The 19,195-nt window shown below is 43.7% G+C and overlaps 1 protein-coding gene across 1 annotated transcript; it reads right to left on the bottom strand.

Annotated features, from left to right (window-relative positions):
• Nucleotides 1-5,554: 5,554 nt before the first annotated feature.
• fgf24 (fibroblast growth factor 24) lies at nucleotides 5,555-14,454 on the bottom strand. Its single transcript, XM_084698955.1, has 5 exons — nucleotides 14,389-14,454; nucleotides 14,196-14,232; nucleotides 10,069-10,246; nucleotides 7,531-7,637; nucleotides 5,555-6,587 (listed from the first exon to the last, which is right to left on the bottom strand). The coding sequence occupies exons 1-5, from the start codon at nucleotides 14,418-14,420 to the stop codon at nucleotides 6,315-6,317; spliced, it is 627 nt and encodes a 208-aa protein (XP_084555081.1). The 5' UTR covers nucleotides 14,421-14,454; the 3' UTR covers nucleotides 5,555-6,314.
• Nucleotides 14,455-19,195: the final 4,741 nt, after the last annotated feature.

Below are 19,195 nucleotides of genomic sequence, written 5' to 3'. Positions count from 1 at the left end.
ACAAAGGACGGCCCTGGGAAGCGGCTCGTTGCAAGGGACACCAATTATCGAGGCGAGGACACAGGGCAGTTTGTTCGTGCTCAGGGACATGTCAACTCGTTGGACAGCTCCCTCCGTCAAACCCATTGACCAATGCACACGGAGAGGCATCTTAATTGGTGTTGGGCAAACAGATTTTGTCACAAAGTTGCAAAGGAAGCTAAGTAGCTGAATGTTCACATTGTCCAACCCCTGACCTGAGTTTCGGATGGCTCTCTGAGACATCATTATGCTCCATTACTTTGATTAATCGTCTGGGACTCTGCCTTTACGGCACTGGGAAATCCAGGACAGCAATTAAAAGCAGTATTCTGGCAGTAACCACCCGCGTAAATAAAAAGTGAGCCCTTTTCTCTCTGTACAATGATATGATAGTGGCGAGGGGTAAAACTTGGCAGACATACGCCCTGGGAGGGTCTTTGTGAGGCACATCAAGTTGGTTTTTGTTGGACTTTTCAGGCTTTGTGTCGTTCCCCCCCCCCCCCCCAACCTGTCCCCCCTCCTCGCCCACCCCACCCCCTTCTTTTATTCAGTTTTTTAAAAGGGAGATTTTTTCGCGAGGGGATCGCTTGACATCATTAGTTTTGGAGAGCGGCCACCATGACAGGGTTGCTTGTCTTGGCGAACGAAAACACATGTCAGATCAGCGGGCGGAGCAGTGTTCCGACCTCAGGTGAAAGGTCTGGGCTTGGTCTTCTTGTATACTGCCTCTGTTCCCTTCCCCTCCTCTACCCTCCTCTCCACCCTCTCCCCCCTCTCCCCCCATACTCCCCCTCCCATTCCCTGTCCTGGCTCGGACACTGTCCACAAAAGCAACCCTGGCCTTTCCCTCACTTATAATCACTGGAGGGCTGGATAGGTGTAACAAATATAGCAGGAATTATCAGTGGTCAGACACTGGTATCCCTCTGGGATGGATGGATGGATTGATGGATGGAGAGAGGGGAGGGGGATGGCCTTATTTAATTACTTAAATCAATCACAATGTAGATAGATGTATAGGCAGACATATATATATATATTATATATATATATATATATATATATATACAGATTTGTAGATACATAGATACATACATTAAACTTGTCACAATTGCTGAGGGGTGAGAGCAACCAGCAGTTGTAAGGAAACAGTTGTTTCCAGAATATTTCTGCTGATCTGAACCCAGACCAACGGCCACTGCTCTCTCACAGACGAGCCATCACAACAAGCCCCTGTTGTCCAGCAGGGAGCTGGAGTGATGTTCACTGACCAAAGATGGGCTTTTGTACCAGGTGACAGTGCGGAAAAGATCAAAATATTGACTTGATCTCATCGGCCTCACACTTAACTGGTGTGAACAACTGCATGGGACCTGATGAACCTCCATTATGCTGTAATTAAATTTGGACATTTTTATATTTTTTTAATAATTTGTCTTCTTTTTATTAAAATCAATAAGCAAATAGTGTGTAGAGAAAGTTCAGCAGAACTTTAAGTCTATTTCACTGGTCAGAGTCAAGTTTATTAGTCACATTGTAGCTACTAGGCTCAGTGAACAAAAATACTACAGTACAAAGAAAACTACATTGCAACAATAAAATCTGAACTTCAATGCAGTTTCAATCATTCCAGAGTGCAACTCTGCTGCAACGAATGAATTTTTCCTTTCAATAAGATACCAGTACAGACATTATAAAAGCCTAAATAAGGTGCCAACGAGCGAGATGGACGCTAACCCAGTAATGATCCTGAGATAATTAGATTAACAACACTCTGAAATGACCAGACTCGTACTTCCCTTAGACACAAGACACACAAACCTTTTCACCGTCACGACGGGTGACGCGATTCAAATACCAACTAAGGATTCTTTAACATAACGAGCAAGGGCCTAAAAAGTCGAAAAATAACTTATATACGATAAATAAAATGTGAAGAAATGTTTCATGCGTTTATTTTATTTATGATCTAGTAAGTGAGACAGACAGCTATAATCACTTCAGAACGTTTACCTTAAATAAACAGAAACATCCTGATGGACGGCAGGGGGGCAACAGCAGCCTGTTCAATTAATTGTGTTTTAAATACATTTACAGCTCACAGGGTCTTGCGTCTTGATGGCTGAAACCCTTTTAAGAGACAAACATTTGGCTTTGAGATAGTGAAACAGGCTGCTTCCCATTGGTGGGAAAATGCTGATTAATTGTGTCGTATCCCTGTGAGAAAGTACGCCCCAGAGCAAAGCACTCATTACGGGCCCTGCCTGCTGAAGAGTAGAGGGCTAGTCCGCACCACAAAGCTTCATCTCATATCTCAAGAGAATAGGAGAAAGGAGAAGTTAATGAGGTGTGTCACCTGCAGCTGCTGACGAGGGTGTGTGTGTGTATGTGCATTTGCTTGTGTGTGTATGTGCGTGTGTATATGTGTGTGTGTGTGTGTACGCATGTATCACAGCTGCAGATGTCCCTGTGGATGTCTTTTTCCATCCTTGGAGGAGGAGGCCAGGTTGTGTGTTGCAGGGAGGAGAGAACATGTATTTAAGAGAGACTCAACAAGACTCAAAGCAACAAAAAGTCTCTAACTCAAAGATCTAAGAACGTATAAGTTGCCGAATGCACAGAAAAAATATCATAAATACATGTGTAAATGGTCAAACCGGTGTCTGGCTCCAGAAAAGCGTCTATAAGCAGATTGGTAATACTATAAAAACACTGCTCTGTCATACGTCACACTGGGAATCACTGGATATTCCCCTGTGGACATTTCAGTCAGGATCAGTTAGTTGTGGTTAACATGGAGCAGGAGGAGACAGTGGTGTGCTGTTTTGACAGTACATTTTTTCAAACCTGGCGACAAGTTAAGTAATATTTGAGCAGACAAAGATTGTTTTGTGTGACTCAAATAGTAGGCCACCAGATTTCTGTTGACAGGGCTAGTTATTAAGTGTGTGTGGTTGCTGAAGTTTAAGTTCTAAGAAACACTTTGGTTGTTCCATTGGCATTTGTTTTACTTCTGTGCAACCACAAACGGTAAACTATTTCTTGAGAGACATATCCTTTAATGATGTTAATATAATTTTGTTTAGTCAATAGTTATTCATGTTGTCTAATTGTAACTTGCTTAACTACATGCTCTTATGGTTCTTCCCTTTGGCACTTATTTTTTGGTTGTTCACAATGTGTGCTTCTTGTTTTGGCTACCCGCAACGCTTTGGGGCTATCTTGTTGTTATTATCAGTGACCTATGCATTTTGTAAAGCTCTCTCTTGGAAGTCGCTTTGGATAAAAGTGTCTGCTAAATGAATAAATATAAATGTAGTTATGGGTGTGGTTATGTTATAATACATTTGACTATGTTAAAGAGTTAACAATGAGCTAAATAAATAATTTGGTTTGTACTATTTTTGAGGAAGTTTTTTTTTTTTTTTTGCAAAAGCTTTTTGGACAATGAAAAATGTTTCATTGGGACATTTTTGCCTCAGTTGCAAGACTATCCTTCAATGATCAAAGCTTGAAAAGGAGAAAGGACGAGCAGGAGGCTTATGCAAAATGTCTTCCTTTCATCGCAGGATGTTCAATGCATTTAGAACTATGGTGCTGGTGATCACAGAGGCTTGGACGGGACTGGATATGCTTGATTGAATTAGAAGTATGTGAAATCAATATAGCTTGCTTTTAACACTAGCATAATTATTAGTTAAAATGAAAAAGGGAGAAAAAAAACTACTAGTGGTTCTATTTAATCAAAAATATTAAAGATGTATTTTTACAGTTTCTATAAATATACTTTTGATGCTGATTAATACTGCTTCTAGAAAGAGGGACTGATTCCATCTGTCTGTTTTAATAGCTTCATGTACGTTGAAAAAACGTTGAGCAGTATTACGGAGAACAATCGATAGTAGACACCGAAATCCACGTTAACACACTAGTTAATTTCCTGGCCCTGCTGGTCTGAGTAATGGCACCCCTAAGCTCACACATGGTGCTAACAGGTAGTCAGACATCAGACGGTACTTTAAACCTTTAAAAGCAAGCAGGACTTGTAAATCTAAAGTTGGACTGCGCTCTTGGTCTGGTGTAGGTGTCTTCACTGGCGGCTGCATGATAGCATCAGTAGGAACTTAAACAAAAGACGTTTTTTCCTCAAAACTACCATCTTTCAGTCTGACGGGTGCTGTAAACACCATTCCAGCATCATAAGACATGCTACTCCACATTCCTCCAAACCCTTTCTTTTTTCTTCCGAAAAATGTCTGAAACTATGTTTGCCAAACAGACACTTGTGTGAAAGTTGTATCTTTGAAAGTAAAGTAACACCAGATAAGGGTTATATTCTTACAACGAAGACATTTGAACGAGTCAACATAGAAAACAAGATAAAGGTTATGATATAAAAATACACAGTATTGTTCTTCAAGATGCCATCCAGAAGACAGGACACTAAGCAGATCACCGAGCACATTTACAAGATGGATGAGAGACTTGAAAAGGATGTGGACAAAAAAACGAATTATGTTCCTAACTAGTGCCTACAGGATGAGTGGAGAAGTTTCATATAGCACTGAAGTGAGTAGATTTGCGAAATTCTTCATATTTTAATACAGTGGGATGTGAAGAGGACATAATCACATGAATGGGTAAAGCATTGACACATGAATGATGAGTTAGATAACTGTGTGTTTATAAAGAGACGGCTCTGCCTGGATTCAGCCTCTGCCAATATTACAACAAGACCTAAAGGGAACTCACTTTTGCCCAGAGCAGAGCAGACCTGTCCATTCCTTAAAAATAGCTTTTGAGATGCTGCAACAAATTAAGAAATCTGGATTTAAAAGCTGTCTTGACACTTTCAGTTTGTGTATGAAAATGCATACTTTGGCAGTTTGCAGAGAAAGGAATGTACTTTATGTTGGACACAATCTGCTTCCAGTGTTAATCTTGAACGCTGGTGATATTTATCAAGTAATTGAACTCACTAAGCTTGTCTTTTTTTTTTTTTTTTTTTTACATGGTTCTACCACTCATTGTAAGCAAGACATATATATCTTTAAATATAGTCCTCATTTTATTAATAGAGGCCAGATAAAATCATCACATCATATTTACAAATAAAGGCAATAAATATCATATAATAGTCATAAAATTATTTGCATACATTTAAAAAACATAAATGTGTCATGTTGTTAGTAGCATCTCATGAGTATACTGCTCCACCAAAGCATCAAGCTGTGTTGTCTAGTGTGGGTCTCCTGGTTTGTCAGAGTATAGTAGTATTACTCCCAAATCCTAAATGCTGGTATTCTGGAATTCATAAACTCCTGTGTTTGATGGGTTGTCGTGTCTGTCAAAAAACCCACTGTGATTTCTCAGTTGGATAGGCCAGTAGATGTTAGTGTAGGGCCTAGGGTGGACGGACACTTGTCTAAAACGTAGTGACTAGCAAGTTAAGCTTGAGCTCCTACTCATCCCGTACAAATCAATTCTTCAACCACCCCCCCCCCCCACCCCCCCACCTAGACCTGTGGTCGTCCGAAAACAGCCGACTGGGTTTTCTTGTGTTTAAACAAGACTACAGCCCCAGCTAATGCCTGGCTAGTCAAAGCATGTTGTGTTCTGCCGAATCATAGGTTGCACAAAAATGTCAAAGAAATCACATAGTGCACAGTGCATTCCACCTACAGTAGGCCACGAGTCAAGCTGGAGTTATCAACTGAGAGAGAGGGAGGGAGAGAAAGAGAAAGAAAGAGAAAGGAAGGAGGGGGGTCTGTCAAATATTGCACTCAAAGCTACACATGTCGATATCTTAGTTGACTGTGTGACCTGCTACTGTCACTTCTCTCCTTTTTGTCTCCATGCCATCTGATTCCAGTGGAAAATATGGGATCCATGTTGTCAGGGGTAACACAAACAAAACAGGTATTCCAATAAACTCTAGTGGATGATTTTTATAACAGTCAACTCCTGTTTCCACCCTCATTGTCGAAAATATAAGCCTTCAGCTCACTGTTCAGAGAAGCAGAAGATGGCGATGACAAGAGGTTTTTGTCGTCCTTAGTTTGTCCAGTATAAATAAAATAAACACAATAACAATTATAATGACCCAGAAACATCCAACAGTTGGGAGATTATCAGTGTTCCTGAAATATAAAAATAAAACATCTTTGAAAGTTTTGTTCATTTTTCCTGTCGTCGTTTCTTTTGCAGAAGTCTTTACGTCGTTTTATTGCGAGAAACGTCGAGTTTTTGCTCTCCTCGGAAAACAGTGTGCTTGGCTGTCCATCCGTCGCTTTTCAGTTTGTTTTGGGTTTCAAGCGGCGGGCTCTGCGTGTCCGCTTAGTTACCGTGGTGAAACGGAACTCCTCCAGGGGATCCACCTTCCCCTTGGGGTGGCGTTTCATGAAATGAACTTCCTGTTGGGTTTGCGTGGTCCGTGAGCCTTTCTTGGGCCTCCCCTTCCTGTTGAAGCCCAGGTACCAGCCTTTATACTTGGCCGACACCAGAGCCGTGTAGTTGTTTTCCAAGAACTCCTCCACGAACACACATTCCTGGTTCCTGCCGTTGCGCTGCGAGGGAAGTGCAAGATGTCAGATTTAGGTGCTTCCTTGATAAATACATGTGTCCGAGAGGTGTTAACTGTCACGTCCTAACACAAACGTATGAGACAAGTAGGAAGTTTGACCTCATGAAACGCATGAACTTGTGAACTAAGATAAAAGCTAGCTAGTGAGACGACTGGCTAGGTCATCTCAGGTCATGCCTGGTTGCCACGGTTATCTTAATGGAGTAATTTCCTGCTATTTCATTGCCAACTGAGACGCAAAAGTGAAAAACTAAAAACAACCAAACTTTGACATACATTTCGTGTAGATTTAATTAATCTAACTGCTGTTGAATTGCCTAGCGCCCCCTGGTGAACCGAACATATAGTTGCAGTAGCGCTTATCTTCCGAGGCCATTAGCCATTCAGTGCACGATGATGATTGTGGTCTGTAATTGACTGATCGGCTGTCAAAAGGATGGAGCGTGTTACATAACTGGATGCCAGAGTTATCAAAGGGGTTTTGTCAGAGCTTCACAGCAACAGCATTGCAAACGCTCAAAGTTCTGTGTGGATTAAAGGGATAGTTAATCTAACTGACATTGGGATTTTTAGGTCTCATCTACAGTGCTGTGGACACGTCCATTAAATCCACTTTATAGTTATTGAAAATTTGACTGTGGAAGCTGTTAACCTTTTAGCCAAGCTTGTTGAACACATCTGACATGGACATGACATGACATGGACATGGTTTCAGTTTGAAGTGCAAAAAAAAAAGAAGCTTGTTCTTACAATTTCTCAAGAACTTGGGTTGCTAATACATTTATACGTGTAATATTCATCTCAGTGGATACAAAAATAAAATTAAGATATATACATATTTACAGTTTGAAGTAAGGGGTATTCTAAATTAATAAATGTCATATGTAAATATGCAGCTTATTTTTTTTACATAAAGAGGTGCTTACCTTTCCAACAATTTTCCCGTTCTTGTTCATGCAGATATAATATTCACTCTCCTTCCCTTTTAGTCGAATATGGCTCCCAAACGTTTCTGTTTCCACAACAAGAAGAGCTGGAATGTACAAAAAAAAAAAAACATTAGTCAGTCATTTTGGAACAATTTACATAAACAAATTAGCATAAACAAACAAACAAAACTAAAAATCTCGGAAAATATAAGTGATCTAGATGATTGTGTAAGCTTCCCACACAAAATCACATGAGTTACATGGTGTTAGCCACAACACGACACCAGAGCAGAGAAATCCTGTTAGAGAGAAGAGAGAAAGAGAGACAGAGAAAGAGAGAGAGAGAGAGAGAGAGAGAGAGAGAGAGAGAGAGAGAGAGAGAGAGAGAGAGAGAGAGAGAGAGAGAGAGAGAGAGAGAGAGAGAGACCATACCAGAGAGAAGCCAAACCAACATTGTGAGCCGGCTTTACATTTGAAACGACCCATTCTAAACAAACACAGCAGAAGCTTTATTCAAGAAGTCAGAACCTTAACCCCTGTGGGGTCACCTTTGTTTCTACCTGCTCCTGACGGGCTGAAGGATCAGCCAAACACAGCGGCTACGCTCCCCTTCAGATTAGGTTTCAAGTTCCCTTTAGTCTGTGCTCACTCAATCAAACAGTTAAAGATGATCCATTTGTTTAACACACTGGGACTATTCAGTGGCACTCAAGTGAATGAAGGAAGAGGTGGGGCGATTACAGGACATCTCTAAAACTGTCCTTTCAAACAAGCCCAGAGGGCAAGGGAGCTGCAGGGCTCTCCAGTAAAGGGTGGTGGTGCAGGGGAAGATGACACCCCAGACTCCCTACACCAGGATCAGGGAGGTGGCTGAAGAGGCTCCCTCTCCTCTCACAGGAGGGCTGGGGGTCCTTAGGGGTGGGAGGGTGGGAGGGGAGGGGGGCCCTTAGGGGTGGGGGTCCTTAGGGGTGGGGGGGTGGGGGGTGCGTGGAGGCGCAAGTCCCCACTTAAGTCGACTTCTGCTCTCCTTCTACCCTTTCCCGAGTAAAAGAAGTAAGACAGTGACTGCAGTCTTATTAGCCTGGTTACCGTTGGCATCCTGGCCAAGTCTTAAAATATACTGAAATATAGTGTTGTGAAAGAAATCTCTTTGTGTTTTAATTGTACTAACTGATAATTACAATTTTGTTAACAGATCTGGAACTATCTCAAAATATTAACAAACCCCAAAGCCTGATACCACAACAAGGAAGTATATATTTAGTAATGGACCTTCAACAGTCATATTTTAACAGATTATGGGGTAATTACATGTGACCATGAGTATGTTTATCTTGCTAACAAGCATGCTCACATATTAGTATTACCGTGGGCAAAGTGGGAATGGTACAGTGACTGCTCCGTGTAAAGGGGTTGAGTGCCCTGGTAAAAGCTGCAGGTCTATTCCTCAACCGTGAGAAGGACTCTCCACTGGAAGAGTTTCCATGTTATGACTGAGTGTGGATTAGTGCAGGGAGAGAGAGAGAGTCTTCCTGGGCTCCACGTTAGTCAGTGTCAGAGAGTTCACAGGTGCCAGGTACTGGGGCTGGAGGGAGGGGAGGAGGGGGAGGAGGGGAAGGGGAGGAGAGGTAGGGGAGGAGGGGGAGGAGAGGTAGGGGAGGAGGGGAAGGGGAGGAAAGGTAGGGGAGGAGGGGTAGGGGAGGAGGGGTAGGGGAGGAGAAGTAGGGGAGGGGGGAGAGAGGATGGGAAGGGGAGGAGAAGTAGGGGAGGAGGAGGAGGAGGGGGAGGAAGGAAGGGAGGGGGAGGTAGGGAGGGAGGTAGGGAGGAGGAGGGGGCAGGGTTGGCAAGGCCTCATGGGAAACATTGGATCTGCTTCCACTCATGCTCTAACAAGCCATGAGGAAACCTTCGCCTTGGCTCATCTGAGACTGCACATGCAGCTACACTCAACGCACATCAACCCACCACCTGACAACCGGCTGATCTGACACACAAACACGCGCAAAATACACAAACGTTCCTTCAAATATGCAGCCTAGACAGCGACCTGCATCACTTTCAGTGGAAGTGTGTCTTGTCTACACCTCTAGCAGTTCTTAGCACAGCCAGTGTCTCCAGAGCGCTGTGTACAACAACCTCACCACTGTGAACACTCCCATCACTCAGCAGACCAACACTATTTAAATAAGCAGTTACGTTACCATGACTACAATCAGCTCAGATTTGTCCTTTTTGGCCACGGTGTGAACCAGGCACTCCACATGTCTGAGCAACATCATGTTCCAACATCAAGCGTCTCTAAGCCCCAAACTCCTTTGTGTCATTTTGTTTCTAATGAGTAACACACGTTCGTCGGCCCATCAAATGTTTCACAACCCGGCCGAGGCAAACAAAAAAAATTGAGAAAAAGTGGCCCCACATGGTACTCTCTGATATGTGCTCTCCTAATTCAGTGGGATGTTCAGAAGCGGAGGCCCCGTTCCCTGGTCCCGTGGGCTGACGCGTCTGAGAAGGTGCACAGGAATCATCCCGTACCGTACTTGCCCCCATCGTCGCCGTTGGCGTTTATCTTCTTGCCCAGGATCTGGACGTGCTTGCCCGTGGTGCGGCTGTACAGCTGGTAGATCCGGATCTGCTTCCGGCTCAGGTCGTCCGGGTTCCGGGTGTGGTTCTCGATGTAGATCCGGAAATCAGCTGAGCTCTGCTGAGATTCCTGAAGCGGAGAAGGAAAGGGGAGGAGGGAGAAAGAGAGCGATCGTAATGACACAGGTGTTGATAGTAAAGTATTCTGCTGCCTTTATGAGTCTTCTGTCAGGAGGTTGTGCTCCAGGGTATAGAATCGATGAGATAACAAGCTGGAAAAAAATGAGCTGAAGTTTTAGGTGTGTTTTCGTATAAAAACCGGCTACATTGTTGCGACATTACATTTACAACACTGTCCATACAACACGCACACCTGTGGTGCTTGTAGCAAGGACAAAGCCTTGAGTGTAGCTTGCTGTACGGTGTGCCTGTTATGTCTTACTCTAGAGGCAGCTGTATAGCACACTGTAGCCTGGGGCAGGATTGAGAAACCTGTATTCCCTTTCCACAAGCCACTAGCAATTATACACCTGAAGCATCCAGACCTGTTACACTATCATCAAACAAATATCTGCCTTCGGGCGACGCAGAGGCCGTAAATCACAGACGCACAGAGTGGCATATGTGGATGTGGTGGAGAGAGAAACACTGTACCGCCAAAACAACCTCAGAGTGAGAACGTTGCCCCTCTCTTACACCACCAGGGTGGGTAAACCCCTCTCCCTCACCCCACAACTAGGCTGTTGGAGAACCATGCACCCAGACTTCCTCTCCCTCACCCCCAGGTTGGGCAGACCCTCTCCCTCACCCCCAGGTTGGGCTGGGAGGTGTTCCCAGAGAGCCTACCAGCCACATCAGGCCTACAGGGAGGAAGAGGAAATAACTGAGTGACAACACGTCAGAATGCACGCCTGTAAGCCAACCCCGTACGCGGATGAGAAAACGTATACTTTTGAAACCCCTGGAATCTCGATTCGAGCCAAGATCCCATTTCCACAGCTGTATGGCGTGGTAATTACACAGTAATGGCCTTTTATGTGGCTGTTCTCAGGTGGCTAATTATATACACATTACATACACTGACTCCTTGTTATTTTAACCTCAGCAAATTAATGACATTTAGTGAATGAAAGGGGAAATACGCTCATGGTTGAACAAATCCTTAACACAGAGAAGAAAACTAATGACTACCACTGAAAAGCAATCCCAGTTCCATCAGAACTCACATGATAGCTAGTTTGAACCAGGTGTTGGCTAAGAACCGAGGGAAACACAGAAACCCTTGCACATAGGTCAATAGGTGTAAACATTTATCAAAAGAGAACAAAATAATCTGATAGTGACACGTGCACTAGCCAGTCTCTAAATGTTTTATCAAGTGAGGCAGATCTAAGATAAATTATTTTCAATCTAATACATGTCGTCGGGACAACACATATCACCTCCACACAGAACACAACAATAATAATTATAATGTGTTTCCTTAATAGTGCACCATTCATTGTCGAGACAATCTCAGGGTGTTTGTTTAAAAAAGAAAGCAATCAAGAAGTTAATAAATAGCACTAACTGGACAAAGCATGAACATGCCTTCTGTCAGGGATTAGACAGAACCTTAGGAGACTAAAGACATTTCTTATAATCATAAGGCATATCTGCCTTTCTGCCTACGCCACCCCTCTTGTCTAAAACAGTATCTCTCTCTCCACCCCCCCTCCTGTCTAAAACCAGTATCTCTCTATCTCTCTCCACCACCCCTCCTGTGTCTAAAACCAGAATCTGTGTCACCGATGGCTGTAGTTGTTTATTACATCAGTTGTATGTGTTCTCTTGCAGTCTATGGACCTAGCAGTCCTGTCTGGATCTATGCTTTAAAAAAAATGTTTTGTCAAAAGAAAGGAAATTCTCAAGACCACCACAACCCTCACTCTATCAACGCACAAACAAGGAGTTTTGTGATGTACATTGCTTGAAGTAAAGTAGACCAACATTCGATATTTACAGGTGTGATAGTACCGGTGTGGAACATGTCATCCGTAAAGACCATGTACAGGACATGACAGACCAGCATGCTCAGGCAATCATCCACCATCATCCATTCATCTATCCATCCCAAAACTCCCAAACTCGATTAACTTGCACAAAAAGGTATTTTCAGCCTTTTCCGTTGTTGTACTGTTATGTGTGTACTGGCGTTGTTTATCTGTACTCAGCTGCAAACCGAATTTACTCCCAGCGGGACAATAAAGTAACTGAAACTAACTGAAGATGAAATATCATAATCTTGTTACAGCTGTCCATCATACCTCCCACCACAAGGTAACATAGTACCCAACACACACAGAGGTGAATGCTCTATGGATAAATAGGCGAAGGGATTTGTTTTAAATCACCCTATCTCTAAACAAACACAACGGTGTGTTTCGCAGAGCGTACATTAAGGGGGCAGCATGCCTCAGTGAAGGCCTGACCAAAACCCAAACAGACAACAAAATAATTATCGATCGGACTCTTCCTTCAAAACTGAATGACGAAAACGGATGTGGACGTTGAAAGGTCCAGTGGCTCTCTCCCCAGGGGATGGTTATCCCCCCATTTAAGATATATCTCACTGTCAGACCGCCTGCTTCAAAAGCCTGGTGTGTAAAGGTAGTATCTGCCTCCAATTCTGTTTTCTGCATCGTCTAAACATGCACAACGACATACTTCTACACAGGTATCATCTGCAATGCAAAGCAATAACATATTGGTCTTCTACATTATATTATCTGCTTTGTGAATCTAAAGTCCGCCAGTGTTGGCTAAACATTTTCTTGTGCTCCACTCTCAAGTCCCAAAGCAGGATAATGTAGGTTGTGCTTTGAATGGAGGAAAATCAGACAGTAAACAGTATAGCGTTGTTTGTGCCAACTGCTTTAGAACAATCAGAACTCGTAGCCTTACATAACCTAGTTTTGTCTCCTTTTTTGAGACTGTGCCATTTGTTCATTCCTGAGGGGTGTCTTTGTAAGGTGGTCCTTTTATCATGAAATGCAAACAGACACGTTTTATAATAACCTTGACCCTGTTATGTTATTTTAAAAGAGTAGGTCTAAAACAGTCTCCATCTAGATCGACTTTAGATTTGGACAGGATTCTTCCACGACTGCACATCTATCTAGACATGCTGGCTGCTTTAAGCAACACGACTCTGATCATGCTATGACACTTCATTACATGTCATATATGTATAATTCATGTACAAAATATTTATTTCCGATAGCCTATCGAGCATCCCAATTTAAGGAATTAAAAACTGGGATTGCAGCCATTAGCATTGACCTCGTTCCAGCGTGTTATATGATACAAAAATGACTGCAACGGCAACTTCAATGGGTGGGTACAGTTCAGAGTTAGAAATATCTGCTGTCACTTATTCTATAAAGCAAAACAGATCAACATTCCCGCATGATCTCACCTGCTCTGTCATATCACATCTGCAATAGCTCTGTTATTAATTGTGATGTCATACTGTTAACTGCTTAAGAAATATAACTCCTCAATCACGTTAATATTAGAAGTTTGCTGTGTTGTAGGCTACTTGAAGAAAATGATATGTGTACAAATGCCCCAGGGAAAGTTCATTTATTGATTAAAATTTGCCTACAAAAATGTTGGTTGCTATGTGAGTGATCTACGATGCAATATACAACACGAATAACGTAATCTAAAAGCATGTACTTAAACATTTCTCAGCGCGGTTACAGCGTTCATAGAGGATGTAAATGTTGTCTTTAACTTTCATTTACAACCCAATTTTTTCCTGCGTTTAGAAAAGACAAAACATTTCGAATTATAAAATATCAGTTTAAATTATATGCACAATATATTGTTAATATGCGCGGTGTTTAAGGTGTTTAAAATACGTATAAAAAACGTCAGACTATCACTTTACAAATCATTACGCAAGTTCCCAGCAGCACCTGTTTACCACCGAGATAACGAAAAATCAATTGTAGAATTCAAAAACCAGTCGTAGATACTCAGAAAAACGGACACACTCACACAGGCATAATAACTTGACAGCTGTTTAAACCTACCTGAAGCTGGAAGTAGAGGACCAGAAAATGTAAACACCTGGAAAGACAGAAAAGGGGGAGAGCGGTGAATTGCAAGCAATTACATGAAATATAAACGTACATGGATGAAGAAATATGTAGCTTTTAGCGACTTCTATTGGTAAGAATGTAAGACCTAGGTGTAACGAGAGCATTAGAAAGATGAAATCCTTACAGGTATATGAACCTTGAAGGCAGCAGAGACATTTTGAACTGCTGAAATACACCTGTTTCCACAGTTTTAGACCACTGAGACCGGAGGTTGGGGACAGTCCGCCAGTGTCCTTACTAAAACAAATCCGGAGGTGCCTTTGAATCCCAGCGTGATAAATAACTGGAGTAGAATAATGTAAAAGAGTGCAACATTAGGTGCTTCCTTGTTAGAAATTATCCACAAGAATAAAGTGTTGTCTCGTCCTCTCCAACAAATCTCCTCGCGATGCTCTCACGGTCCGTCTTTAAAGCGGTTTCTTGCCAGGCGCGGAAAGATTCAATTTGCAACCATTGCTTTACAGGTTTTTCCTTGTTGAAAACATCCAGTACGCGCACCCTATCCCTACAATGGTGCTGCTACGGGGATTAGAGGGCTCTGAGTTCCGTCCGTGCCTGCGGGGGATATCTACTCCTTGCATGGGTCATTTTTATCTGCCGAGAGCTCGAGGACAAGTAGAAAATTATTTGGGAAAAGACCTCGCGTTTTGATATAACTTCAGCGTTATCCGGAGTGTTTAAATTAGAGCCTGTATAAAACACTAGGACAGATCCTTGAAGCAGGGCGATGGTGTGGTTAGTGCCTGTCACTGTGAGGCTGTGGCTCAGGATTTGGGCACGGGGAGGTTTTTTGTTGGTGGTGGGTGGAAACTTCAGCGGTTTGCACCTGATAGGGTAATCTTCACCGACCATCAGTAGGAGAAGATTTTTCCTTCAGTACAAAATTATATAGGAAGGTTTTTGAGCAAAACCCTTTACCTTTAGACCAATGTTATTTGTTTGAAAATTGAAGATAATTTGAATATAGAAATTATTTGGGGGTTTTCGGCCAGTTTATTAATAAGAACTGCTGGGATGAACGCATACAAGTGGAATACTTGTAACATGGTAACATATCTTTGCATTTAACTTTAAATTTCCGTAATTTTTATAATTAGGCAATAAATAAAAACGTAGGCTGTTTCAACTCATACCTCTCTTTCTTAAAACGACATCCTAAAGGCCGCTGCGTTTGTGGATTCGGCCTCGCTCTCCCAGACAGTATTGAAATGCAGGTTGTGGTCGAACTCGCCTTTTCCATAATGTGCTATAACTTATCCCGCATTTAAATGAAAGCTAGGTGTGAATGTCTTTACAACAGCCTCCGAGCACGCAGCGAAGTGATCTCACATCCCTCGCGCAACTTACAACCATTGTGTGGTTCTCGTTTATTGTGCCATTAAAACGAGCGTCCCAGTATTCTATTTGCATTAAAACTGATCAAATAAATAACTTCACTAGGTTGTGAAGGCTCAGTATAATTTTGCATTTATTTTATGCTTATTGGGGTGCATCTTAATAAAAGTATGCAATAATAACAGGGTCATACTCTTCTGTTTGGCAGACAGCTCAGGAAATACGATTTACTGAAGGAATGAATAAACAAACACATGCTGGGCTTGTTTAATGACTGAAGTCACCTTGGGCTTCTGTTTGGGGAACATCCAAAGTACTTACGGTTGAAAATGTTTGAAGAAATGCCTAGAAAAGTGTTTAAAACAGCCAGAATAATAAAGATAGTAATCAACCATTATAGCGTGTAGTTGTGTAGTCACTCGTTACACCAACATGGGGAAGTGTCTGGTATGAGTCTAAATCAGTTATGACACAAAATTATTAGTTACAATAGTTGGGATATTTGTGGCAAGACAAAACACCTGCACATACAGCAGTTCTGGGAAAGAGACTGGGAGAGAGAGAGAGAGAGAGAGAGAGAGAGAGAGAGAGAAGGGGAGGACAAAGTAAACAAAACAACTTCCATTAAAATCATCGAAGTCATCTAAAATTAAGTTGAAGCCCAAAAAACATACAATTAATTCAATAAAACCAACTTCCAGACGCCAGCTTTTCAAATCCTGGTGTTGCCATGAGAAGGGTCTGGATGTTGCTGTGAGAAGGGACTGGATGTTGCCGTGAAAAGGGACTAGGTGCTGTGTTAAGTGACACGCTGCGTCGACGACAGCGTCAGTGAACCCAGAAACACCAGCCTCAAACACACACTCAGAGAAATCAAAGGAGCGGAGGAATGCGACGAGGAGGGTGAGAAGGATAAAAAGAGTTTAGACATGCGTCGAGGTGTTGTCCTTCAACGATACGCTCACCCAGAGACCTCAGTGGTGTCCCTCTGCCCTCACACGCTCCATCATGGAGGCCTGACACACCACAAACCCTGCTGTCTGTTGGATTCATTTAGATGGATTGCACCAACTGAAGAAATGAATTTGGGGAAGTTTAAGAGCCCCAGCATGTGGAGAGTGGCCCGTTAAGGGACAATGACCAGGGGGTCTTCATGAATGGGTTGAGCTGAGGCTGGGGGGGCACCGCTGGGATAAGGTTACCTACAGAGATTAGCGATCAGAGAGAGAAAAATTCGGGTAAAATATATAGTCTTTCATATGCAAACTCAGCAAACTCTATTTAATCAAGGAAACACAACTGAAATGTTCATTTCCAGAATTTAAAAGCGACAGATTTGACTATTTTGGCCCCCTCTTCCCCAAAAATCTTAGAAGATGGAAATGACCTCAACACTGTGACTGGCTGACCTCCTCTCGTCCCTGCGTGGGCGACGCTGGGCGTGTTACGGTGGATCTTATTGAAGCTGGAATTGAAGAAGTGTAAGAAGGTGTGTGAGGGCAGTCAGTCACAGGTTCAAAGGGCCTGCTCGGCCTTTAAGCCTGACAAAAGAAGTTGGCAGTTCCGCAAGTGAAGCCCAGTGAACTACATTAGTGTCAGGACCCCCTACCCCCCCCCCCTTCTTCCCTCCCACTTTGCACTTTCATCTTCGACGTGGACATATCGACTGAAACGGGGGGGGGGGGGCGAAGGAGTGTGTGTGTGTGTGTGTGCATGTATGGGTGTGAGTGTGTGTGGCTTGTGTGGGTGTGTCTGTGTGGTAGTGTGTGTGTGAGTGTGTGGTAGTGTGTGGGTGAGTGTGTGTGTCTGTGTGGTAGTGTGTGTGGGAGGGTGTGGGTCTGTGTCTGTGTGGTAGTGTGTGTGGGAGGGTGTGTGTGTGTGTGTGTGTGGTAGTGTGTGTGGGAGGGTGTGCGTCTGTGTGGTAGTGTGTGAGTGAGTGTGTGTGTGTGTGTGTCTGTGTGGTAGTGTGTGTGGGAGGGTGTGTGTGTGTGTCTGTGTGGTAGTGTGTGTGGGAGGGTGGGGGTGGGTGGAGCATCTGCTTCCCATTGAATTTCCAAGGTGAGGGGACAGACATGCAGCGGACCACTGGCTCGTGGAAGCCCCCTCCACCCTGCTGATAGGAGCACAATTCACAGGCCAACGAGTGTGTGAAGAGGAGAAGGAGAACAGCCTCTTTCTCTCATCTCCTCAGACCCACCCCTGGTGCCCCGCCCCTGATTCCCAACCCCTGGTGCCCCACCCCTGGTTTCCAACCCCTGGTGCCCCACCCCTGGTTCTCCTCCCCTGGTGCCTCACCCCTGGTTCCCAACTCCTGGTGCCCCACCCCTGGTGCCTCACCCCTGGTTCCCAACCCCTGGTGCCCCACCCCTGGTTCCCCGCCCCTGTTTCCCCACCCCTGGTTCCCCACCCCTGGTTTCCAACCCCTGGTGCCCCACCCCTGGTTCCCCACCCCTGGTTTCCAACCCCTGGTGCCTCGCCCCTGGTGCCTCGCCCCTGGTGCCCCGCCCCTGGTGCCTCGCCCCTGGTGCCCCGCCCCTGGTGCCCCACCCCTGGTGACACTGGTGACCCCCCCCCCCTCCTCTCTACACTTTGGTCTTGGTCTCGTTCTGGGCCCCTGAAGCCCCACTGCCAACACTAGCTAGTCGTGAGCCAGGTCATGCCGGGGTCACGCCCCCTCAGCAGGCAGGAGGGTGACGGAGAGAGTGCCCAGAGCCTCGAACGCTTCAAGGTTTGCCTGAAGAAAAGACAGGAAGTGATGTGTAATTAGTTTCCCAACACACGTTGTTAGGATGGAGTCATTTAGGACATCCGAGTTTCTGCCTTGAAGTCAGGGGCCTCGGAGTGAGTTTGAGTGAGAGAGAGAGAGAGAGAGAGAGAGAGAGAGAGAGAGAGAGAGAGAGAGAGAGAGAGAGACATGGGAGTGTGGCTGATAATTAAAGCGTTTGTCCTCGACAAATCATCTCTGAACACTGTGATACACGCAGAACATATTAACATATCCATTGACTTCACTTCCCTTGACGTTAATGATGATTTTCCTCCTCCAGGCTCACCAGAGGTCTTTAGTTGTCTGAAAATATAAACATAAAGCCTGCTCCCTCGCGGCACGTTGCTCACATATGTTATAATTTTCAGGACTGCGTGTATTTTACACGCCTCACTAAACTCCTCTTGCCTTAATGATTCCGTAACTATCACCTTTAGACAGGAGGCTAATAGATTGAGGGAAAATGACCCAGAAATGTCATGATGCAGGTAAAAGTGAGGCAGCCAGTCAGAACTTATTGTTCGGTTTTAATCACGGCATCTGGAGTATCGGTCCATTATCTGTTTCTGCTTGATGAGTGATAACTTTGACAGCACAAGCTGATCTCTGAGTTTTTGTTTCTGTAACCAACGCTCCCTGGCCAGAAAAAAGGAGTCTACTTGAATACAATTTAAATGTATTAAATGAAAGCTGAATATTTTTTTTTGTATATTTTCAAACGCAATCGGAAGTGTAATTGAAATGTACAGATTTAGTATATTCACAATTTGAAAACTTTAGGTTAGCATGTCGGTACTTAAACTTTGTAAATATGCTGTACGACATGTAC

The sequence above is a fragment of the Hypomesus nipponensis genome, chromosome 1, assembly GCF_054491055.1.
Source record: "Hypomesus nipponensis isolate SF chromosome 1, ASM5449105v1, whole genome shotgun sequence".
Lineage (NCBI taxonomy): Eukaryota > Metazoa > Chordata > Actinopteri > Osmeriformes > Osmeridae > Hypomesus > Hypomesus nipponensis.
Note: the sequence above shows the minus strand (reverse complement) of the source record. Positions and strands in the feature narration are given on the sequence as shown.

Coding starts and splice junctions, on each gene's coding strand:
- fgf24 (XM_084698955.1), bottom strand. CDS start 14,420: ATGTCTCTGCTGCCTTCAAGGTTCATATACCT. Junction 7,638..10,068: donor CGACGATGGGGGCAAGTACG/GTACGGGATGAT, acceptor TGTACATTCCAG/CTCTTCTTGTTGTGGAAACA. Junction 6,588..7,530: donor ACGGGAAAATTGTTGGAAAG/GTAAGCACCTCT, acceptor CTTCCCTCGCAG/CGCAACGGCAGGAACCAGGA.